Below are 22,857 nucleotides of genomic sequence, written 5' to 3' on the forward strand. Positions count from 1 at the left end.
GTGGCCAGCAGAATTTGCAGCAGATTCAGACAGTGAGGAGGAAAATGGGCCAGTCCTGGAGTCTGGGGAAGGCTCTGAGGAGGGCTCTGTGTCGGAGGCAGAGAGGGGGTCAGAGCTGTATGCCAGTTATCAGCTGCCTTCGGAGTCAGACATCAGTGAGGCAGACGAACAGCTGGAGCCTTTTCCCAGTGTGTGCATGCGCAGAGTTGCCAGACGAAGGGAACAGCTAAAGAACAGGGGTGACTTAGGAGTAAGGCCACAGGTGGACGATGAATGACCCCTCCCAGAGAAAATAAAAGAGGAGCGAAAGGGGAGTGGAGTTTGCAGGAGACAATTAGTTCGCTTAATTGGTTCGTGACTCTCCGAGACTCCTTGCCAAGTTTTGCAGATATCGGCCTGTCAGCTCTCCAAGCCAGATAAGGTCTGTGACTGTAAATCCTCCCTTGAAAGACTTTGCTGGATATGAATGAGCAGAATTCACAGGACCAGGACATTGCTTCATGCTCTTGGGAAGCCTCCGTCAGAACAGGTTAAGAGTCAGGGTTGCCATACTAGTTGTAGGAAAAAAGAAAGTCCATGTTAGTAATTAATAATTCATGTCTGGCCATGGTGGCAGCACAGTGGTTAGACTGCAGTATTGCAGGCTAATTCTGCCCTCTGGCAGGAGTTCGATCCTGACCGTCTCAGAGTTGGCTCAGCCTTCCATCCTTCCAAAGTCGGCAAAATGAGGACCCTGATTTTGGGGGGAGCAGTAGGCTGGCTCTGTAAACTACGTAGAGAGGGCTGTCAAGCACTGTGAAGCGGTATAGAAGTGGAAGTGCTATTTCTGTTGCTTATTTTTACAGATGGATCTTTCCGTAGAAACGCTCTACACTTTAATGCAAGAGCGCCAGAAAAGGTACGCCAAGTATGCTGAGCAGATCCAGAAAGTCAACGAGATGTCCGCCATCCTCCGCCGCGTCCAGATGGGCATTGACCTAACTGTCCCACTGATGGAGAGGCTGAACAGCCTGCTGCCTGAGAACGAGCGGCTGGAACCTTTTTGTATGAAACCGGACAGGGAGCTCAAGTTATAGCTTCCATCCGGCCATCTGTTCTCCGGCTTGACTGCAGGACCTTGCTTGAAGCTTCAAGCTCAGGGTGAGTAGAAGACCTCCCAGGGATGGATGGAGAGTGCAGCTGCTTAGAAGGTCAGGCATTTGGCTACTTTCACAGTTTTTGGCCGCTTGCTTATCACCCCTGTCATCAAGCAGTGTTTTTAATCAAGCCAAGATCTCTGTCTTCCCTCCCGTCTATAGTAGTTTTTAAGTTCTTGTTTCTAGGACACCTTGTGGCCTCCAGGGACAAGTTGATGTATAAGGAGAATGTTTTAAAACCATTGTTGAGGGCATATGGTCAGTTCATACAGAATCTGGGACAAAGCTCTTCGGTCTCACTGTGGCCTGCCTTGTAAATGTTAGCATCTCCATCATTCCCTGGCCTTTGGAGCAAAGATTTCAGGTAGTGGACAAATGGACTTTTAGGAGTCTCTGTTCATCAGCTGCCATCCTGTTGAGTAATTCCTAATAAAGATCTATTTAAAAAAACCACTGGTTTCCTATATGACACTTTGAAAACTCCCGTTTTCCTTTTGCTTCCCCACTGGGTTGAAGAATCTCCTAATTAAATCCATTAGTACAGGGATGGGATTCAGTCGTTTTGGGCGAACCGGATGCTGATTTTGCATCTGGTTTGCCAAACCGGTAGTTGGAAGGACTGGCTGGCCACGCCCACCCCACACCGCTCCCTCCCAGGAGTCTCCAAGCGGCCATTCATCATGCCGGGTAAGTGCAGGGCCCACGCAGAGGCTCTGGGAGGGGAAAAACCGAGCCTTCTGGAAGTCCAGAAACGGGGCTGTTTCTGGTCTCTGGAACCCAGGAGAGGCCGTTTTCACCCTCCCGGAGGCTTGAGGAAAGCCCTAGGAAGGGTGAAAAACGGGCCTTCCGGAAGTCTGGAAAGTCTGTTTCCAGCCTCCGGAGCCCAGGGGAAGTTGTTTTCGCCTTCCCAGAGGCTTGAGGAAAGCCTCTGGTGCCTGGGGAAGGCGAAACACCCCCCCCCCCTTGGTCGTGGTGCAGGAGGTCGAGTAGGCCATGCCCCTGTAGCCACGGCCACCCAGCAACCGGGCAGAGAACCAGTTGCTAAAATGTTTCAATCCCACCCGTGTATTAGCAGGATGTTTAGGAAAGAAAAGCTGAATTTGTCTCGCAGAAAGATTTTAGGTTCCCTGTAACGACGTGTAGCTTTTCCCAGCGTATAGTGAAATCTCTAAAGCCCGAAGGAGCCCTGTTCACCTCACTTGCATAACACAAGGCAGCTTGTGTGGGATGAATGTCCTTTTTTGAGGTCTTAGCGGACTTCCCTCTCCGTGCAATTTGGTTTGTGTGCTTAAATTACTCCTTCGTTTATGGGGCTGTTAAAATGCGTGGCTGCTTGAGTTATGGAACTGTCTCGGCTAGGCAGCTCAGGCCTCCCCTGCCAAAGGGACAGGTCAGGTTGCCTCGTCTTTTGCTCCCGTTTCCTCAGAAACTTTCCGCATCCATGTGGTCCTGAGTTTGCCAGGGGTGCTCATAAAAATCTTTTTTACAAGAAATAGGAGCTACACTAAGTTTTGTGGCCAAAGGAAGTTGGAAAAGTGCTATGCCAGGGAATTCTTACTTTATTTACATTATTCTTATGGCAGTTGGAGGGGTCATTCTCCACCTTCCAAGACAATTCATGGGCAGAGCCTGCTCTGGTATTCGATTTCTCTTTCTCCCTCTGCACTTTTATCTGTGTTGGTGATATTTCCCCCAGCATTAAAGCTAAAACTGCATGTGCACTGGAAACGTGTGTCAGAGTAGCCTATATTTAAAATTGACATTTTTAAATCATGCCTTCAGGGACGCGGGGGCTCAGTGGCTAAGATGCTGAGCTTGTTGATCAGAAAGGTCGGCTGTTCGGCGGTTCGAATCCCTAAGACCCTGAGCTTGTCGATCAGTTCGGCAGTTCGAATCCCTAGCGCCTTGTAATAGAGTGAGCTCCCATTACTTTGTTCCAGCTTCTGCCAACCTAGCAGTTCGAAAGCATGTAAAAATGCAAGTAGAAAAATAGGAACCACCTTTGGTGGGAAGGGAACAGCCTTCCGTGCACCTTCGGCATTGAGTTATGCCGGCCACATGACCACGGAGACGTCCTCGGACAGCGCTGTCTCTTCGGCTTTGAAACGGGGATGAGCACCGCCCCCTAGAGTCGGGAACGACTAGCACATACGTTTGAGGGGAACCTTTACCTTCACCTTTATTCATACCTTAGTGGCTGTCACAAAAGAAGGAGTGGCTTTCCCCATTTAATATTCACTGCACCTGCCCTTCTCAGGTATTCCTCCCAATCGATGTACTGCCCCGGCTTGGAAAAATACCGTGCTTGAATTCATCTCTCTCATCAATTGGAAGAATGCTATCTTCCATTTATATGTTTTGTTTTCTCTAACACAACGATGATTAGATTTCAGTACTGGCCAATGAGAACACCCTTATCTCCCAGTTTCGAGAGACAAAAACGTAAAGTCCGTTTTGAATTTTGTTTGAGAAAAGAAATTGTAATTGGGGGAATAGTCTCTGGACAAGAGATTAAGTCATTGGCAGATTCTATGGAAATCCTCGGTCATCCAGGTCAAGGATGTCCCAAAAGTGCTTTTTCAAGAGGCAACTGGACTTTCTTGGTTTTTTCTTGGAAGACGTTTCGCTTCTCATCCAAGAAGCTTCTTCCGCTCTACCGAAGCTTCTTGGATGAGAAGCGAAACGCCTTTAAAGAAAAACCACAAAGTCCAGTTGCCTCTTGAAAAAGCACCTTTGGGATAACATTGGCAGATTCCAAGCCATTGAGTATGCTTCCTTTGCATCTTTTAATACAGTTATTACTTCAATAAGATACGGGCACCCAGATACTTATGCTCAAAAGATAATGGTCCCCCTGTTCTGACCTAGGCTTCCCAAAAGAATGAAGCCAACTCCTCGTCCCGATAAAACCCCTTTTATTTAGTTTAAAGGGAATTCCTCTCCAGCAACGTCCTGGCCAACCATCTTTCAAGAGATTTCACAACTACAGACCTTTATCAAGCTTGGAGAGCTGCCAGGCCGATATCTTCCAAATTCCACGCTGTAGCAGACAATACTTGGCAAGAAGTCAGGAACAGATCTTCACCCTAATGGATTGATTGTCTCCTGCAAACTGCACTCCCCTTTCGCTCCTCTTTATTTCCTCTGGGAGGGGCCATTCACCGTCCACCTGTGGCCTTATTCCCAAATCGACTCTTGTTCCTTAGCTGTTCCCTTTTCCTGGCAGCTCTGTGCATGCGCACACTGGGAACAGGCTCCAGCTGTTCTTCTGCCCCACTGATGTCTCTAAAGGCAGCTGATAACTGTTGGACGGCCCTGGCCCCATCTCTGCCTCCGATGCAGAGCCCTCCTCAGAGCCTTCCCCAGACTCCAGGACTGGCCCATGTTCCTCCCCAACCTCCTCACTGTCCGAATCTGCTGCCAGATCTGCTGGCGGGCCACCAGACCCCCTTCTGCACAGGCAAATGTAACATATCATCACTTACTTAATGGTTTAATATGCCCCTTTCCCTGCCCAGACAGTCTTCCACCCAGCAACATGAAAACCCGTCACTGGGACAGTGCTCCCAAACCCAGGTCAGATTTGGCTTGATTCGATGCTGCCTAGAATTCCCAGGGACATTGGGTTGGGAAACAGATCGGGAAAGGTCAAACCTGCCCCCCCCCATAGATGTTCATGGAAGAAACACCATTCCTTCCATAGGAGAAGCATTAAGTTCCCTTGACAATTACACAGAGAAGGGAATGTATGGGGGGGGGGGGGGGGGAAAGGCGCAGAACACTCTCTCAAGGGATTGAATCCAGTGTAAACATTGCTGTTTTCTTCCAAGGTGATTAAAAGAATTACGATGATCTCTTGCCCCAACACGGTTCCATATGCAGACTGGAAAGTGGTTGAAGGATATCGCTGTGGGGCTCTCGTCTTCTTGCTGTCATCTGTCTTTGAGCTGACTACCAAACTTTTCCTTCCACAAGTTTTTGGGCCAACAGTTTTGGACGTTTGATAGTGTGCCACATTTTTCTTCTTTTGTTTTATGTACGTAAAAAAAGAACAGTTTGCTATTCTAGCGTGGTGCAATTTTTTTTTTTTCATTTGAAATCGTTTTGATAACTTGGGAAACTCCTCTGAAAACCCTTATTGGGAAACTCCTCTGAAAACCCTGTTTTTGAAACGGTAGTAGATGCGTATTTAATAAACATTACACGACGTTGCTTACAGAAGAGGCATTTTAATTTTTTTTTATTTGGAAAGTCTGTTCTCATCACCAGGAAAAGATTTAGCTGTAATTCTGAAAGTCCCTAACTTCTGTTTGCTCTTCTTTGTGAAATGTTCAGTTTCGATTGATTTATTTCCAGAATCTAAACCATCTTTTATTAAAAATGAATGCATATTAAATGCAATAAAACTGCATTCATATTTTATTGTATAACAACTCCAATCAAGAATGAACAACCTAGAGCATACCTCAAGTTGTTGGGCTTTAAGACGCCAAAGATATATTTAGAAAAACATACTTGTTAAAAGTTCATGTTTCTAAGAAAAATGTGTATCACCTAAATTGGTTGTATATCCTTTGGCGGCAGTATAATAAAAGCTAGTTTTCTTCTAGCAGAATATTGTTACACCCGTTTTCTTACTTTTTAAATTCAGCCTCAGTTGGTCAAGACAAACTCACTCCATAGTTCTTGTCAACAAAATTCCCTATAGCCATTTTAAAGAACGCAAACAAATTTTTCAATGTTACATTTCCTATTCCAAGCCAAATTTTCACAAAGCCGAACATATCTGATTTATGCGAAGACACTGGCTCTTAACTGGGGCTTGCTACACATAAATTTGGGACTGCCAAGAGTTTTGGGAAGGCTAATTCAACCCCTCTGGAACAATCCTTATGCACAAATTACTCTTGGGTGCTCACTGGGTCACCAACCTTGAAATAAAGAAACTCTTGGATGTGGTTAAAACTTTCATTGCTGAGTTCCTTTGGCACACGAGGCAATCCTGAGCCAAAGAGAGAGAAAACAGTAATGTGCAAACTCCTAGACAGGAAGAGAAATCCCCTACGGCAGGTCAAGATCTCCGTGGCGTTTCTTTCGTGAGCTTCTGTTTCCCTGCAAACAACACAACCAGCTCACGAAAGAAAAAGATCTTGCCTCTTGCCGCATTGCCAGCTGGTCTTTGGGTCTATGTTGCACATGTCCACGCATGTGCACGCACCTTTCAGTTTGGGCATGCGCGCGCATGCAGTTTGGTCACTTGGTGTCTAAAAGGTTCACCCATCACTGCCCAATGGACTTGTGTCCTCCTTCCATTTAGTGCAATATGTATCCACTAGCATTGAATCAATGTTCTCCATCATGATGAATCAATAGCCATATCTTGATAGAAGCATATCCCGGATTCCGAAAAGCGTATCTTGCTTTATTCCAAATTGGGCATAAAAAAACGAACTGCTGGATTGTGTCATCCCCCCCCGTGGGGGGGGGGAGTTCCTTAAGAATGTTTTAAGTGTAACAAAAGGGGGTTAATTTGAGGTCTTAAATGCAGAATAGGGAAGGTAGGATGGTATTTAAGTCGTTTCTTGAAAAAACTGCAGAAGATGCTCTGGTACGATATGGATTTTCCTTTGTTGAAAATCGAGTGTTTTCATCGTTTGGGTTTTTTTTTCTTCCTTGCATTGAATTTTCTTCTCTGAACAGTGTATGAACATGACTTGACATATTTATTAATAAACATGCAAAATATAATCTGATACAGCATCTGCCTTCTTTCTTCCGGGTGATCTCTGCTTTTGTGTTGCAAGAGAACGGCTTTGCCGAAACGGTCCAGGATTTGGAAGTCCCATTTTTCCCACTAACTTTTCACTCATAAACTAGCATTTCCTCAGTGAACTAGAGCCGAGCTCCTATGTCCCCTCTAGAGATGCTGAGGGGTATTTTCACCGTTGAGTGATGATCTATGTGTGATAAATTAAGTAAGCACGAATGATACACCGGTGAAATCATGCTGTCAGTTGATACTACAGTTCTCTTAAATAGAAATATTACAGGGAAAATAGCCTGTACTGAGAGAAGATAATGTAACCAACAAATGCATGTAATCAGGGGTGAAATCCAATTACCTTTGCTACTGGTTCGGTAGTAATGTGAGCGCGCGCCAGTGGTGAAATTCAAAATGTTTTACTGCCAGTTCTGTGGGCGTGGCTTGGTGGGCATGGCAGGGGAAGGATGCTGCAAAATCTCCATTCCCTCCTCACTCCAGGGGAAAGATACTGCAAAATCTCCATTCCTTCCTCACTCCAGGGGAAGGATACTGCAAAATCTCCATTCCTTCCTCACTCCAGGGGAAGGATACTGCAAAATCTCCATTCCTTCCTCACTCCAGGGGAAGGATACTGCAAAATCTCCATTCCCTCCTCACTCCAGGGGAAGGATACTGCAAAATCTCCATTCCCTCCTCACTCCAGGGGAAGGATACTGCAAAATCTCCATTCCTTCCTCACTCCAGGGGAAGGATACTGCAAAATCTCCATTCCTTCCTCACTCCAGGGGAAGGATACTGCAAAATCTCCATTCCCTCCTCACTCCAGGGGAAGGATACTGCAAAATCTCCATTCCCTCCTCACTCCATGGGAAGGATACTGCAAAATCTCCATTCCCTCCTCACTCCAGGGGAAGGATACTGCAAAATCTCCATTCCCTCCTCACTCCAGGGGAAGGATGCTGCAAAATCTCCATTCCCTCCTCACTCCAGGGGAAGGATGCTGCAAAATCTCCATTCCCTCCTCACTCCATGGGAAGGATGCTGCAAAATCTCCATTCCCTCCTCACTCCAGGGGAAGGATACTGCAAAATCTCCATTCCCTCCTCACTCCAGGGGAAGGATACTGCAAAATCTCCATTCCCTCCTCACTCCAGGGGAAGGATACTGCAAAATCTCCATTCCTTCCTCACTCCAGGGGAAGGATACTGCAAAATCTCCATTCCCTCCTCACTCCATGGGAAGGATGCTGCAAAATCTCCATTCCCTCCTCACTCCAGGGGAAGGATACTGCAAAATCTCCATTCCTTCCTCACTCCAGGGGAAGGATGCTGCAAAATCTCCATTCCCTCCTCACTCCAGGGGAAGGATACTGCAAAATCTCCATTCCTTCCTCACTCCAGGGGAAGGATACTGCAAAATCTCCATTCCTTCCTCACTCCAGGGGAAGGATACTGCAAAATCTCCATTCCCTCCTCACTCCATGGGAAGGATGCTGCAAAATCTCCATTCCCTCCTCACTCCAGGGGAAGGATACTGCAAAATCTCCATTCCTTCCTCACTCCAGGGGAAGGATACTGCAAAATCTCCATTCCTTCCTCACTCCATGGGAAGGATGCTGCAAAATCTCCATTCCCTCCTCACTCCAGGGGAAGGATACTGCAAAATCTCCATTCCCTCCTCACTCCAGGGGAAGGATACTGCAAAATCTCCATTCCCTCCTCACTCCAGGGGAAGGATGCTGCAAAATCTCCATTCCCTCCTCACTCCAGGGGAAGGATGCTGCAAAATCTCCATTCCTTCCTCACTCCAGGGGAAGGATACTGCAAAATCTCCATTCCCTCCTCACTCCATGGGAAGGATGCTGCAAAATCTCCATTCCCTCCTCACTCCAGGGGAAGGATACTGCAAAATCTCCATTCCCTCCTCACTCCAGGGGAAGGATACTGCAAAATCTCCATTCCCTCCTCACTCCAGGGGAAGGATACTGCAAAATCTCCATTCCTTCCTCACTCCAGGGGAAGGATACTGCAAAATCTCCATTCCCTCCTCACTCCATGGGAAGGATGCTGCAAAATCTCCATTCCCTCCTCACTCCAGGGGAAGGATACTGCAAAATCTCCATTCCTTCCTCACTCCAGGGGAAGGATACTGCAAAATCTCCATTCCCTCCTCACTCCATGGGAAGGATACTGCAAAATCTCCATTCCTTCCTCACTCCAGGGGAAGGATACTGCAAAATCTCCATTCCCTCCTCACTCCAGGGGAAGGATACTGCAAAATCTCCATTCCCTCCTCACTCCAGGGGAAGGATACTGCAAAATCTCCATTCCTTCCTCACTCCAGGGGAAGGATACTGCAAAATCTCCATTCCCTCCTCACTCCAGGGGAAGGATGCTGCAAAATCTCCATTCCCTCCTCACTCCAGGGGAAGGATACTGCAAAATCTCCATTCCCTCCTCACTCCAGGGGAAGGATGCTGCAAAATCTCCATTCCCACTCCACTTTGGAGCCAGCCAGAGGTGGTATTTGCCAGTTCTCCGAACTACTCAAAATTTCCGCTACCAGTTCTCTAGAACCTGTCAGAACCTGTTGAATTTCACCCCTGACGTGCGTGTCTCTCGTGCATGTGCAGAGTGTTAAAAAGGTAAGCAAACGGGGGGGGGATCTGCTCTGCTGCACAGTTTATATTAGGTAGAAAGCAGGAAATCCTGCTTTCTACCTAATATAAATCACGTGTCAAAGCTGATCATCGGAACATTTACTTTACTACCGGTTTGGGCGAACCAGTAGCATTTTAACTACTGGTTCAGGCGAACCGGTCCGAACCAGTAGCATTTTACCCATGCATGTAATATGGAAATCACGGGAGTGGTAAACTAAAGATATAAAAGTGTGCAATTGACCTGTGTTGCTGTTGAGAGAGTAGCTTTTCTTACATAACATAACAATTTCCTGATTAGGAGGGGGAGTAAGCTTGGATTTAAAGTATTTCCCTGGTCATTGATCCCGCCAGTTATCAGTTGCCTCTTTGCATCAGTCAACAGAACCAGCTAACTGTTGGGGTGCATTGTTGATACTTTTCCTCATGTAGAAACTGTCGGGTTTCCAAAAGATGCCCTAATTAATGAATGAGCCTCGAGCCAAGTTTCAAAAGAAAACCAGTCATTTACAAGTTTTATGGTTTATGAGTTGACAGAAACACCCCGTTCTGTACAATTAATTTTAGAGACAAATCCAATAGCAGCTGGAGAATGAAGATTCAGGGAGAATTTCAATATGGAATTGAGAAGAGAATATGCCTCCTCCACCCCAAAATAGGTACTCCCCAACTTTATGATTACAACTGAGCCCAACATTTCCCAACGGCTAAGCAAGACAGCTGTTAAGTGGGTTTTGCCCCATTTTTACGACCTTTCTTGACACAGTTGTTAAGTGAATCACTGCGGTTGTTAACGTTGGTCACACAAGTGACTTTTGATCACGTGAGCAAAAAAGGCCATAAGTCACTTTTTTCACTGCCATTATAACTTGAAATGGTCACTAAACGAACGTCAATGGCTATCTGTAAAGGCATCTCCCCCTTTACATTTTGGACCTGTGAAGAGAAATGTAGCGGCGGTTGTGCTGTCCCCTTGTGTAGCATTCGGAATTGTGAGAGGAATAAAAAACGACAGTTTCTACATTGGTAGAAAAAAAAAAGGATGTTTAAAAACAGGCTGGAGAAAAACACAAAGGTCCCTGCTATTGCGGTCCTTTGACAGGATCCTCTTCACTGCTGCTTCATTATTTTATTTTATTGTTCAATTTAAATTCTGCCCTTTCATATTCTCTGTCCCTCTGCAAAGGTGTCACAGGCCCTCCTCCTGCATGGATTTTCGGAGGAAGAAGCAGAGTTATCACCTCTCCAAGAACCAAAGGCACGACATAAACTCTGCCTTTGGGTGTTTCGTGTGTGTGTGTGTGTGTGTGTGTGTGTGTGTGTGTGTTTATGTGTGTAGAACAGCAGAGAACCACTGATACTACTACATTTTGAGCGGTATGTTTTGAAGTTCAGGATAGTAAATAGTATATCATTTAGATACAATTTACTCCTGTTGCTTGTGCTTTACATTCCTTCTGTAGTGATTGGAAGCATGGAATGGAATCTTTCTGATTAATCCCTAACACACACGCACGCACGCACGCACGCACGCACACACACAAAATCCTCCCAGTTTAACAACCGGTTCGGTGATTGCGTCCGTGCGTGCACAGTTTGAGGAAATCTTCACTTCTGGGTTTCTTCGGAGGAGTAACACAGCTGATTCACACGGCTACCTGCTCTGCTGCGCAAATCAGCTGAGACGATAAAAGTAGGAAAAGAGCGCGGACGGGTGAGTGAACCCATCTGATTGTCGGGGCGAACCAGTTCGCTTCCAGCTGATTGTTGGAGCTACCGGTCTGCCCAAACCGGTGGAATCCCACCCCTGCACAAACACCAACAACCCAAGAGCATCAAAAATGTCCTCTCCTTTTTGCATTCCTGCTTAACCTGTCTGTGTCGGGGGTGGGTGGGGGGTGGGGGCTAGAAATGAAATCATGCTTTGTGATCTTGGATCATGGATAAATGTCCTTGCTAGATGGTTGCGGAGGATGTCAGTTTCTTCGACACAGTCCAGGCCTCTGCATAACAGCACACGCAGGGTCTCAATTGCAGGCATTATGTGTGTACCTTGAATATTAAGACGCAAAGACATAAAACATGAAAAGGTGCATGTGGAACAGCTTGCAGTCCACAGGGTAATAATCCTCATCCAGAGTTAGCAAACACACCCCGAACCTGAAAAAGTCTGCTCGCTTGTCTTGTTTTGAGATGCTGACTAGCCAAATTAAAGAAGGCTCTGTCTCCTAAAGTGGCATTCATACAATGGGTGTGCAAAGAGCGTGTGTCTTTAAAGTCTCTCTCAGCTCCCATTGGCGCATGTTTCTTGGGAAACCTGGCTTCTTTATTTTTTATTTTTTGGTTTGAAACATTTCGCGGCTTATCCAAGTCGCTTCCGAGCTGCGAAACGTTTCAAAGCAAAAAGGAAAAACAAGCCATGATTCAGTTTCCAGACAATGCCACCTGGATGACTGCGAATCTTCGTATAGATGTGTTTCTTTGGGGGAAAATACAGCAGCGGCGAGCACAAACTCTGTTTTCGGTCGCCTTTCCGTCAAAACTTTAGTAGAAACAAACATCAAGTCTGCTTAACAGAGGCTGATTCGTTAAAGACAATAAGGATGTGCAACTTTGTGTCTCACTGCTTCATTCGTTAAGGGAAATTTAGGAAAACAGCTGTTTGGTTTTTTTTTGCCTTAAGGTGATGAGAACATGCAAGTCAAGAAAAGAGTTGATTGTCTATATTGCCAAAATTAAATTTTACCATTTAATCTCTCTGGAATACACTCATGGGGCCTCGGTGGGTGCATGCACACACATACGAAAGCCACGCACATGCACGCACACGCAATCAGTTTTGTTAATTTTCATCCATACCGGAGCTGAACAGTATTGTGAAATTTCAGATTTACAGGGAATTGTTTTATAGAAAATTGGGAAAAAAAGGAATGGGGTGGGTGGGAAATTCATCGAAGAGAGTCAAGATACTTCAATAATCTCCATGCTGCCTGAGAAGCTGGATTGGCTCCCCATTTTCCCAAGTTCCTCTCGGGACCTGTTCTCCGACATGATACTTCCCCCAAATTCCATCTGGCAACTCCTCCGCTTGAACTGCTTCTCAAAAGAGCTCTCCTCGTGCCAGCTCCGCCGGGAGTCGCCTCGCTCCCCGTGTTTTTCTCTCCGGCGCACCCCGTACGTCGGCTCACATCCCGTGGGCAGCTGGCTGCAGCTGAAGGCCGAATAAGTGGCGTTCCTCCCGTAGACGGCTGAAGCGGAATAAATATGGGAGGGATCGGCGGTGAAATACCAGCCGCCGGTTAAAGAAGCCGCGGAGGTTTGAGGAGATAAGATGTCCGAATGCCAGCCTTTGAGACCCAGCCCAGCTGCAGACTTGGCCAGATGTTGCTGACTGGCTGAAAGGCCGAAGAGGAAGTTGGTTCTGTAATTGTCTTCCATGCTGCCGCTTCGATGCAACGGGTACAAGGACGACCTCTGAGCAGGACACATGGCCCTTCCTGAATGCTGCCACTTGTTCTGGCTGTCTGGCGGCCAGCCCTGGTGGGACTTCTCCGGCAGCTTGGTGTGTTCCTTATCGGGACTGCCCTCGGGCGTCTGTTCTGAAACTTCCTGAACAGGGGAGAACTGGCATAATTTGCTGCCCGCTTCCAAAGTGGCCGAATGCTTGTAGAACTCCAACGTGTCTTCCAAGGATGGGTACCCGGGTCCTGAAGCGGTAAGGCAAGCGTTGCCAGCGGCGCAAGAGACTGACTTGATATCTAAGGAAAACGACCGCTTCAGTCGGTTGCTGTCTTCAACTTTATCGGAGGAGACGCTTAACCCAGTACGGCTTTGCACCAAGGAGCTGCCCTCTGCAGATGGCGGGAGAGCGGGAGCCGGGGGGTTTCTTGGCTCCCGGGGTTTTTGCTCCACGTTCTCTGAGGTAGAGGAAGCACAGAGCTGAGAAGGGGACCGCAGGGCTCCGCCGCCTGCTCCGTGGTTGCTGCCATTGTCCAAATGCAAAAGCTTGAGTTTGCTAACAAGTCCGCTCGTGCCCCCCTGGTTCTTGATCTTCTTTTCAAAGTCCAGAAGTTGACCGAGAAAGTTGAAGTTAGGAGAAATGGTCGGCCTCTTCTCTTTCACAAACCTAGAATGGGATTTCAAAATGAAAAAGGGGGGATTCAGCCAATTGACCTTGAACTCAAGGCTTGAATTGTGCAAGTACAAAATATTCGCTGAGGTTGGCTAGCTAGGCTGTAAAGCATTACTTTCCCAGGTAAGTTAAGGTCACCCGTTGCACAAAATACACACCGCTCTTGGATGAAATAGTCACCTTTGACCGGCCACATATGTTCTGCTCCCTTAAAGAATGATCTGGCACTTCCATGCGTCGCTCTTTGCTCTGCTCTTATGGCAATCCTTTTCTGAGATCACTATTTTATGAATCCTTTAACATATATCCCAATCCATCATCTATCTACTATTATCTACCTACCCATCTTTCTCTATTGTCTATATCTCTACCATCTCTATGAATCTATATATCTATCTGTCTATCATCTATCTATCTCTGTCTGCCTGTCTATCTAACTTTATCTGTCTGATTGTATTATCTCTCTAATTATATCTATCATCTATTATCTATTGTTTGTCTGTTTCTATAGCTATCTAAATATATCATCTATGTCTGTCTATCTGTCTATCATCTAATATCTGTCTATTATCTCTGTCTAGCTAATTATATCTTGTCTGTCTGTCTATCTATCTATCTATCTATCTATCTATCTATCTATCTATCTATCATCTATCAGATATAATTATATCTGTATCTAGTATCTCTGTCTATCTAATTATATCTATTATCTATTGTCTTTCTGTCTGTCTCTGTACCTAATTAGACCTATCATCTATTCTCTCTCTCTCTCTCTCTCTCTCTCTCTCTCTCTCTCTCTCTCTCTCTCATCTTTCTATTCCTACCTTGCTACCTACCTACCTAAATCCATTCATCCTTTTCAACTGGTGTGCATTGGGAAATACCACATATCATTATGGCATGACAGATCATTGATTTTACAAACTTTTTGCAAATTCCAATGACCCAAGAAGGATGAGGAATTACTGCAGAAAAGGGAAATCTGGCCCCTTGACTCTAAAAATCCAAATGTATTACGCTATATATAATCTGGGCAAAAATACTGTATGCTTTATTAAAACCAGAAAAAAATTCACAGCTGGTTAAGTTTTGTCTCCAATCAGCATGGTTTAGTTTGGTTTTTAAACTGTTCCAGAGAATAATTTAAGCTGTAAAGAGATTGTTTTTTCCTTGGATTTTCCCCACGTCGTTATTTTTAGCGCTATCAAAATTGATGTTACATTTATAAATGGTGCCATGGATGTTTTCAACAGTTTTCGTTCATATAAGCCAAATAAATTCAAGCGGATTGCAGTGGGATACAGGCGTTGTGGTCCACCAGGAGGTTGAGGAGGAAATTGGGCCAGGTCTGAAGTCTGAGGAAGGCTCTGATGGATGCTTTGTGTTGGACGCAGAGATACACCCACAGCTGTCTGACATTTTCTAGCCACCGGAGAGGCAGCTGCCTTTGAAGGCTGATATGAGTGAGGAAGCTGGGGCCTGTTCCAGATGCACATATGCGCAGAGCTGTTAGGAGAGGTGAGCAACGGAGGACAAGGAGTCGACTCGGGAAGCAAAGAACATATGGACGCTGAATGGCCCCTCCCTGGCTGGGGAATAAATAGGAGGAAAGGGGAGTGGTTGTCATAGGAGACAACAGTTCATATTTCTGAAGGTTTTGCTCATTGCCTGTTTGTGCTACAAAGAACTAAATTTGCAGCCTTTATCGCAAGGAACTGATAAGGTCTGTACTGAAGTTAACCCCTCGAAGGACTATTGCCTGGACTTTTTGGTGGGTGAATGCAATTAATTCACAAGAGGCAAATAAAGAGGGTTTTTTTAATGACAAGGAGTCTTTTTCTTGTTTTTGTCAAAGCTGGGTCAGAACAACAGGTACTCCTAAAATGTACAACTATAACTGAGCCCAGAATTTCCAGCTGTAGATTGTGCTGGTTATGACTGATCTGATTTCATGATACCAGTCATTAAGCGAATTCCATGGTTGTTCAGAGAACGCATTCTCTGCAATGGGCACTGCCACAAGTAAAGCTCATTTCCAGCCAAAATAAATTGGACCACGGGATGCTGCAAATGCAGGCCAGATGCCCAATATGTGATCACTGGGGGTGGGGTGGGGGGAATGGATAACCATTGGAACCTTGAATCTGGGTCATAAGAATCATTTTGTGGGTCTGTCATAAGTGGTCACTAAACCACTGGTTATAAGTCAAGAGCGACCTGTTCACGCACAATAAATAGTGACATAGTAACGTAGATACATCCGAGATGCAATCCACCAGAGGTTCTTAGGAAAGCCGGAGATTCAAGATAATTCCACTCTTAGTGAATGAGAAATGGGGACCTTTTTCTGCCATATCCAGTCCAGGTCGGAATGGAATAACAGAGTTGGAAGGGACCGTGGAGGTCTTCTAGTCCAACCCCCTGCTTAGGCAGGAAACTCTACCCCACTACAGACCAATGGATATCCAACATCTTCTTTAAAACTCCCAACGTTGGAGCATTCACAACTTCTGGAGGCAAGTTGTTCCACTGATTAAGTCTTCTGCAACTGACCTGCCCTGACCCCACGGAAGCCATTTCCCCCAATCATGACACTGGAAATAGTTAAGTCCCAACCTCCCCAGTTGACTTTCTTCAGGATGAAAAGAAACTCTCCCTTCCTTACCTGTAGGCTTCATCTAAGGACATATCCATCCTTTTCATTATATAGGCAATGGCAATCGTGGCCGAGCGAGAGATTCCGGCTAAACAGTGGACTAAGACGCAACCGTTTGAAGCTTTGGCTTTTTCTGTGGCAAGCAAAGAGAAACAAAAATCGACCTCAGGATGGTCTAAAAAGGAGGAAAACCAGAAGTTCCCCTGCACGTAAGATCACCAGACACATCCTTGTTGGTGGGGAAAATCAAGAGACAGACTATCAATTATCAATTGAAACACTGACTTAAAACAACTGTATTTTAATGTCAACGGTTAGGGTCAGTTACATCTTGCATCAAATCACAAGGTTCCCCCCCTCCCCCGCCCACCAAGATGTGTTTCAAATGTCTATATTATTATGAACCAGCTGATTACCCGGCATTGCCTGGAACAAATCCCCCTTAGCAGAGGGCGCCCCCTTGTGGAGTACTGTGAGGCTGTTACCATGGCAACTCTACTGTGCTGTACAGTAGAAGTCATTTTAAGGCACAACAGGCTGTATCTTAACAACCTGAATCCAAAATGCACACTATTATTGTCAAAAGTACTATGATTCGACACTATAGGTATAATTCATTCCTTTTCATTTCAGTGGCCAGGCGTTCCAGAGTTATGCTGGAACACACACAAACATACACACCCAGGGGTGTTAGGGGTGTCTTACCCCCACAGTAAGGAGCAAAACTGGGGAGGTGAAAACAAAGGGGGCAATTAACACAGGCAGTGATTAAAGATTACATACAATACTGTATAGAAAGCTAATCCAGGCCCTTGGGAGTAATGAAAGATTGGCTAGCCCATCTTACTCACCCATGTTTCCTCTGCAGCTAATAGCTTTGTAAAACAGAATACAAAATAACAAGAGTTGGAAGGGATCTTGGAGGTCTTCTAGTTCAACCCTGTCCAATTCTTAAACTTACTTTCCCTGCTGGTTCGCAAATGTCATCGCGTGTGCATCCATGCATGGGCTTGGCCTTCTGTGCACCTGCTTTGATTGTGCGTTTGGCTAGCACGCATGCATGCAGCTTGAAAACGTCCCCAAATAGTAAGGCATAGAGCCAGGGGGGGGAGAGGGGGAAGAGGCACCTGCAATTTCCACTACCGGTTGTAAACCGGCTGAATACCACCTCTGGTGACGCACAGGCCATGAATTTGACACCCCTATTCTAGACTGAATCTCCTGTTTATCCAGGAGTATTTGCAAGGTATGGTAGAAAAAGAAAATCAAGATGATTGACACCCCTATGCTCATTCTTCTATACCACTTCAACAAGTTGGCTATAAAAACATCCCTGAGAAAAATAGCTGAAGTTGGAGAAGAAGGAACTTATCATGTTCCAAAAGTAATCCATGGCATTCCTAAAAACCAAGCATGTTTCCCCATGATCGTGTGTCAACTCAGCATTTATACAAAGCAGGCACATGGGAAAGACAGTACTCATTGGCAACTAGGGTGCCACTCCACACTCCTGTGTACTCCAACCCTTAATAATTGGGACATGCTTGCTTCTCTGCTACACCAGGGGCATCTTCAGGAAGGAATCAGAAAGTCAAGATGGCAGCTACAACGGCCCAATTCACACCCTTAAAAATTGAGTTGTGGCTTTGGTTATGTAGTTGCAACACTTGATTTCTGACCTTCCCTGGATGTTTCTGCTGCTGCTCAGGTGGGAGCCCTTTCTCCCGAAAACAGTGGATGAAAATGCATTCCTGGAGTTGTAAAGAAACCCCTGGTTAACTCAACCTTTACCTATAAAGTCCACAGACTTGTCCAGCCAAGGAAAGATTTTCTCACAGAAGCTGTCATTCACCGGCACCCTTAAGAAGTGGGACTCTGGGATGAAGTCAGGCTTAGGACAGGTATTGCTGGCATTTAACACATAGCCAATCTCATTCTGTTGCATGAGCTCCTGTGAAAAGAAGTTGTATTTATACATAACATTGATTTCCACATGGCTCACCTCCCTACTCTCCAGAGATGGGAAATTTTATAATGCCTTTCCAAAACAACACCTGCCCAATTTATAAATCCAATTTTCTATGTTTTAAAAGATCTTTAGCTTTTCCTCTCTTGGTTCCTTTCTTTTGGGTCTAGGATTTTTTTCTCTATGGTTGTTTGCTACTGTAAGAAATAGTTCTGAGAGTCTCTTTTCCTGGATTTTCCTCTTTCGTTTTTTCTTTTAAAGTTATGGTCTAAGTAAAAAAAATAATCTTCTCACCCAGCTCTAGTCACTGTTCATTTACACTGCTCCTGCACATTCCTTTGTTGTCTCGGCTGTCCCAGCTTCATGGCAGCCATGATGGCTAATTCTTCTCCTCATTGTGGGTGAGAGGGAAGAAGCCCTGGGTCAAGCAGGAGAGTTGCTGCTCTCTGCGACCTGCAGGGCACCCCTCTTTTCTTCACCACCCCTTCAGGGTGGCTTTAGCTCCTTTTGGAGCCCTCCAACAGGGAGAACTCAGTGTGGGAGCACGGAGACCCGCTTCTCATCTCCGATCTCGCCGCAACATCAGCCAGAAATACCTAAACTGCCCCCTTCTTAAAGCCTTCCAAAAAGACCATCTGAGTTGGGGCCAAATGAACATGGGAAGAGTAGAGGAAGATAATTCCTAAAGGCAGGCATCACTGACAGGATTTGCAGGTTGTACAAGATTACACTGTCACCATCCAAAGTGTGTTCACCCTTCTCGAGTAAGTGAGGCAACACATCCTACATGATCCAGTGCTGTATCTCTTTTTTGAGTTTTCATTATCTATATCAGAGGTATTAAACTCAAGGTCTGCGGATCAGATCCAGACCAAGGGGTGCTTAAATCTGGCCAGCAGGGCCAGCATGGAAATAGCAAAGGACCCGTAGTGCCTCTAGCAATCAAAACCCTCATGCAGTCCCCCGTACCTCGTTTTGGCCAGCAAAGTGCTACAGGAGGCCATCCAAGCTGAAAATGGGGCATTGGGGGGGGGGGCTTGTATTCCCCTGTGCCTCATTTTGGCTGGTAGGGTGCTGCATCTTCTCCCCCTCCCCTACCAGCCCATGGAGGAGAACCACAATGCTGATCCAGCCCTTGATGAAATCCAGTTTGACACCTCTGATCTATAATCATAGATAATCAATTTAGAGCCCTTAGGAAGCCTTGCCCTGCCCTGTTTGCTATGGGGCTCCAGTGCCCCATGATCTCCCCCTTCCAATCTCATTTCCTGCCTACCTTGTTGAGGACGTCTCTTTGGCACCCCAGATACAGGTGGGGGAGAATCCGGGTGGGGCCCGTGTTGGAAATCGGTAAGCAAGGCTGAGAAATGCAGGAAGGCACCAGGATAGATTTCCCTTCGCAAAGGCCCGGGAAACATTTGGAAAATACAGCAAATCCACCTGAAAGAAAGAAAGTGTGCAGGTTTCCAATTTTCGTTCCAAATAATAGCAGCAACATCCACCTCAAGTCATTTCCCTAATTTGCTAATGAATTTCAGTGTGGCTTCAGTGTTCTCCAACACATTTTTTTTTTGCTTTTATCTTCAGAGCAGCTGAAAAAATGAAATTCATAGGATTCCTTCTCCAGAGAATCACTTCCACATCAAGAAAGTGCAAAATCTTCCCAACCTCAAATAAAAATCCTTGCTACTTCAACAACAACTTCTTGAAAAGTCCTTCTGACTACAAAATTCACTGCTTCACACAATTCAAGGAGACTTTGGTTCTCTCCTCTTTTTGACAGTTTGTCTCTCAACAACCAGCTTCAACAACCCAAATCCTTCACAACTGTGCAACATGTTTTTGATATGCAATAGCAATAGTACCACTTCACAGTGTTTTATGGCCCTCTCTAAACGGGTTAAAGAGTCAGCCTATCGGCCCCAACAATCTGGGTCCTCATTTTACCCACCTCGGGAGGATGGAAGGCTGAGTCAATCTTGAGCCTGGTGAGATTCGAACTGCCAAATTGCAGGCAGCCAGCAGAAGTAGCTTATAGTACTGCCCCTAACCACTGCGCTTAATAAGCAGTACGGTAAGGTATAATAGGTTGTATCTTAACAGAACATGCACCCCAAGGGGTGTTAGGAGTGTCTTACCCCCACGGTATTTGTTTCCAGAGAGTAAGTCATCTGTGTACCAAGTTTCGTTGAAATTGCTTGAGGCATTCCAGAGTTATGCTGGAACACACTCACACACACACACACACACACACACAGACGTTAGATTGGGTAATGGAAAGGCACACTTAGGCTTAGGCAACATCAGCTCTTTATTGTAACAGAACAAGTATGTACAATCCAGTGAAGGTTGAGTCTGACAGTAGCCCTTTTATAGGGAGCTGTCAGACCCTTCGACCAATGAGATTAAACCTCTGTTCCCGCCGGAACAGACGACCTTGGTGGAAACCATTATGACAGTTGCTAGTATCTAACACCATAGATTAATATTTACTAAACAAGGACACAAGAAGCCATACAGTTATGATTATGAAGTTTCAAGATTTGAATCTGACTTATAGGAGAGTTGAATTTTGCAGAAGGAAACACCAAGATTTAAATCGCAGCAGATGTCCTGAACGATTTCACTTTATCATAGATATCTGATTTTCCATCAAGGAGATTGTGCTAACGAACATCATCACAGCACAGCTGAAAATGTCCATTTTGTTAAAGTACTTCTTAGCATTTCGTTTTGAAGACATCTAAACTTTGGAGGTTTAAGAATATCCTCACTTCTCTTTATCAGTTTGTAAAAACAGTGATTTTGTTTTTTGTTTTAATTCATGGGCCTTTAGTCTGTCACTAACCAACTTCCAGCTGTTTTATTTAGTTGGTGGTTTCTGGGTATCCCCTTGTGTTAATACAGCGTGCAGCGTTTCCAGCGCTTGTCTTGTCTAGTTTATTACTTGTGGCTGCAATTCTCAAAGGGCTGTTTCATGAAACCAACTCAAGGCGCCAAATGCCATTTGCGGTGAAGAAAACTCCAATGGCTTTTGTTTGGTTTTCAGAAACCAAACACCTCCTTTAACTTTGCACACACAATCTAGGCTCGCGGGCTTTCCAAGTATTTCATGATCTGGCTGTTGAGAATGGGGTGAAAAACTGGGGAGAGGGTTTCGAAGCTCTCATTAATTCCCAAGATTTTCTTCTGGCCACGACAAGTTCAAGATCAATGTCCTTTGGTTTTCCTTCAAGGAATTCTCAACGGTGTAGAACGGGCAAGAGTTATTCCTTACTGTGTTTCCCCGAAAATAAGACAGGGTCTTATTTTCTTTTGACCTCCCCCCAAAATAAGCGCTTGGCCTTATTTTGGGGGGGAGATCTTATTATTATTTTTGAGGTGCAGGAGCCAACGAACGTGGTCACCTCATGGCTGCTGCTGTGTTGCAATATTTTCGGGGAGGGCTAATATTCAGGGGAGGGCTTATTTTAGTGCATGTGCTCAAAAGCCCAATTGGGCTTATTATCTGGGGAGGTCTTATTTTCAGGAAAACAGGATAGGAATAGCAAGAAGTGTTCATATTTGATCAGTTCTCACCTTTGTCTCCTTTGCTGCCCCCTAAACCACTCAAGGAAATCATGACTTATGGAAAATACTTTGGGTTGGGTTTTTAGCCCAACCATAGACAAACAATCAGTACTTTTACTGACCATTTTCCAGACCTTTGATTGTGTAACTATCCCCCGTTTGGGAATAAAGGAACAACACCGCCGAAAACCTTGGCGTGCGTTGAGATGTTCTTGGTCCATTCCTCCAACTTGAGGAATGCAGCCAAGCTGAGATCCTGGGATTCTACATCAATATTTCTCAATCTTGGCAACTTTAGTTCTGGGAGTTGAGGTCCACACAGCCTACAGTTGTCAAGGTTGAGAAAGGGAGATCTATATCACAATTGTGGCTCACCAAACCCTTAAGGAATTTAAAATATAGGTTACTGTATATTTTGGAGTATAAGACGCACCTTTCCCCCCCCCAAAAGAGGGTGAAAATCTGGGTGCATCTTATACAATGAATACAACATTTTTGGCCTCCTGAAACCCCGCCCCCTTCACAAAAATGGATGTGCAGAGGGTTGGGGAGGTAAAAAAAGGAGCAAAAAAACATTTATGACTCGTTTTTGTCCCGCCCCCCCAGCCCCCAGGAGCACTCTACAAGCCTCCTAAAGGCTATGCATGCCCTTTTTTCTAGCAAAAAACAGGCTGTTTTTTGCTCGTTCGGGGGGGGGGCAGCCCCCAGGAGCATTTTACAGGCCTCTCAAACTCTCTGCATGCCCCATTTTTCACAAAAAACAAGGCGTGCAGAGGGTTTGAGAGGCCTGCAGAGTGCAAAAAAAAATTAAAAAAAAAATTTTTTTTTACCTCTTCAGAATCTTGGTATGTCTTTTACTCCGGTGCGTCTTATACTCCAAAAAATACAGTCGTTGCATATTCCACTAAAATAATAGAAGCTCTATCCCAGGGGTGTCGAACTCAATTTCATTGAGGTCAGCATCAGGGTTGTGT

At 45.4% G+C, this 22,857-nt stretch overlaps 2 protein-coding genes and 1 long non-coding RNA gene across 5 annotated transcripts in view; 2 read left to right on the forward strand and 1 right to left on the reverse strand.

Moving 5' to 3' along the window:
- Window positions 1-5,759, forward strand: part of BORCS5 (BLOC-1 related complex subunit 5) — a 34,067-nt gene extending 28,308 nt beyond the window's left edge. Inside the window, exons 4-5 of one of the 2 annotated variants that reach the window (XR_014175757.1) lie at window positions 846-1,140; window positions 4,967-5,759. Coding sequence is in view for 1 of the 2 variants with exons in the window: in XM_081958043.1 (XP_081814169.1) it covers window positions 846-1,076 (231 nt within the window). In the remaining variant the exon portion in view is untranslated. Of the gene's footprint in view, window positions 1-845; window positions 4,889-4,966 lie in introns of those variants that run through there. The other variant, XM_081958043.1, reaches the window with a different exon arrangement.
- Window positions 1-22,857, forward strand: part of LOC309394640 — a 253,769-nt gene that overhangs the window by 165,943 nt on the left and 64,969 nt on the right. The gene's annotated exons all lie outside the window — the stretch shown is intronic.
- DUSP16 (dual specificity phosphatase 16) overlaps window positions 10,960-22,857 on the reverse strand; it is a 58,211-nt gene continuing 46,313 nt past the window's right edge. For both annotated transcript variants that reach the window (XM_081957985.1, XM_081957986.1), the window contains exons 4-7: window positions 19,590-19,753; window positions 18,139-18,298; window positions 16,357-16,480; window positions 10,960-13,685 (exon numbers count right to left, since the gene is read on the reverse strand). In XM_081957985.1, the coding sequence (XP_081814111.1) occupies window positions 12,521-13,685; window positions 16,357-16,480; window positions 18,139-18,298; window positions 19,590-19,753 (1,613 nt within the window). In that variant the 3' untranslated portion in view covers window positions 10,960-12,520. The remainder of the gene's footprint in view (window positions 13,686-16,356; window positions 16,481-18,138; window positions 18,299-19,589; window positions 19,754-22,857) is intronic.

Source organism: Natrix helvetica (assembly GCF_964273705.1).
Source record: "Natrix helvetica genome assembly, chromosome: 6".
NCBI lineage: Eukaryota > Metazoa > Chordata > Lepidosauria > Squamata > Natricidae > Natrix > Natrix helvetica.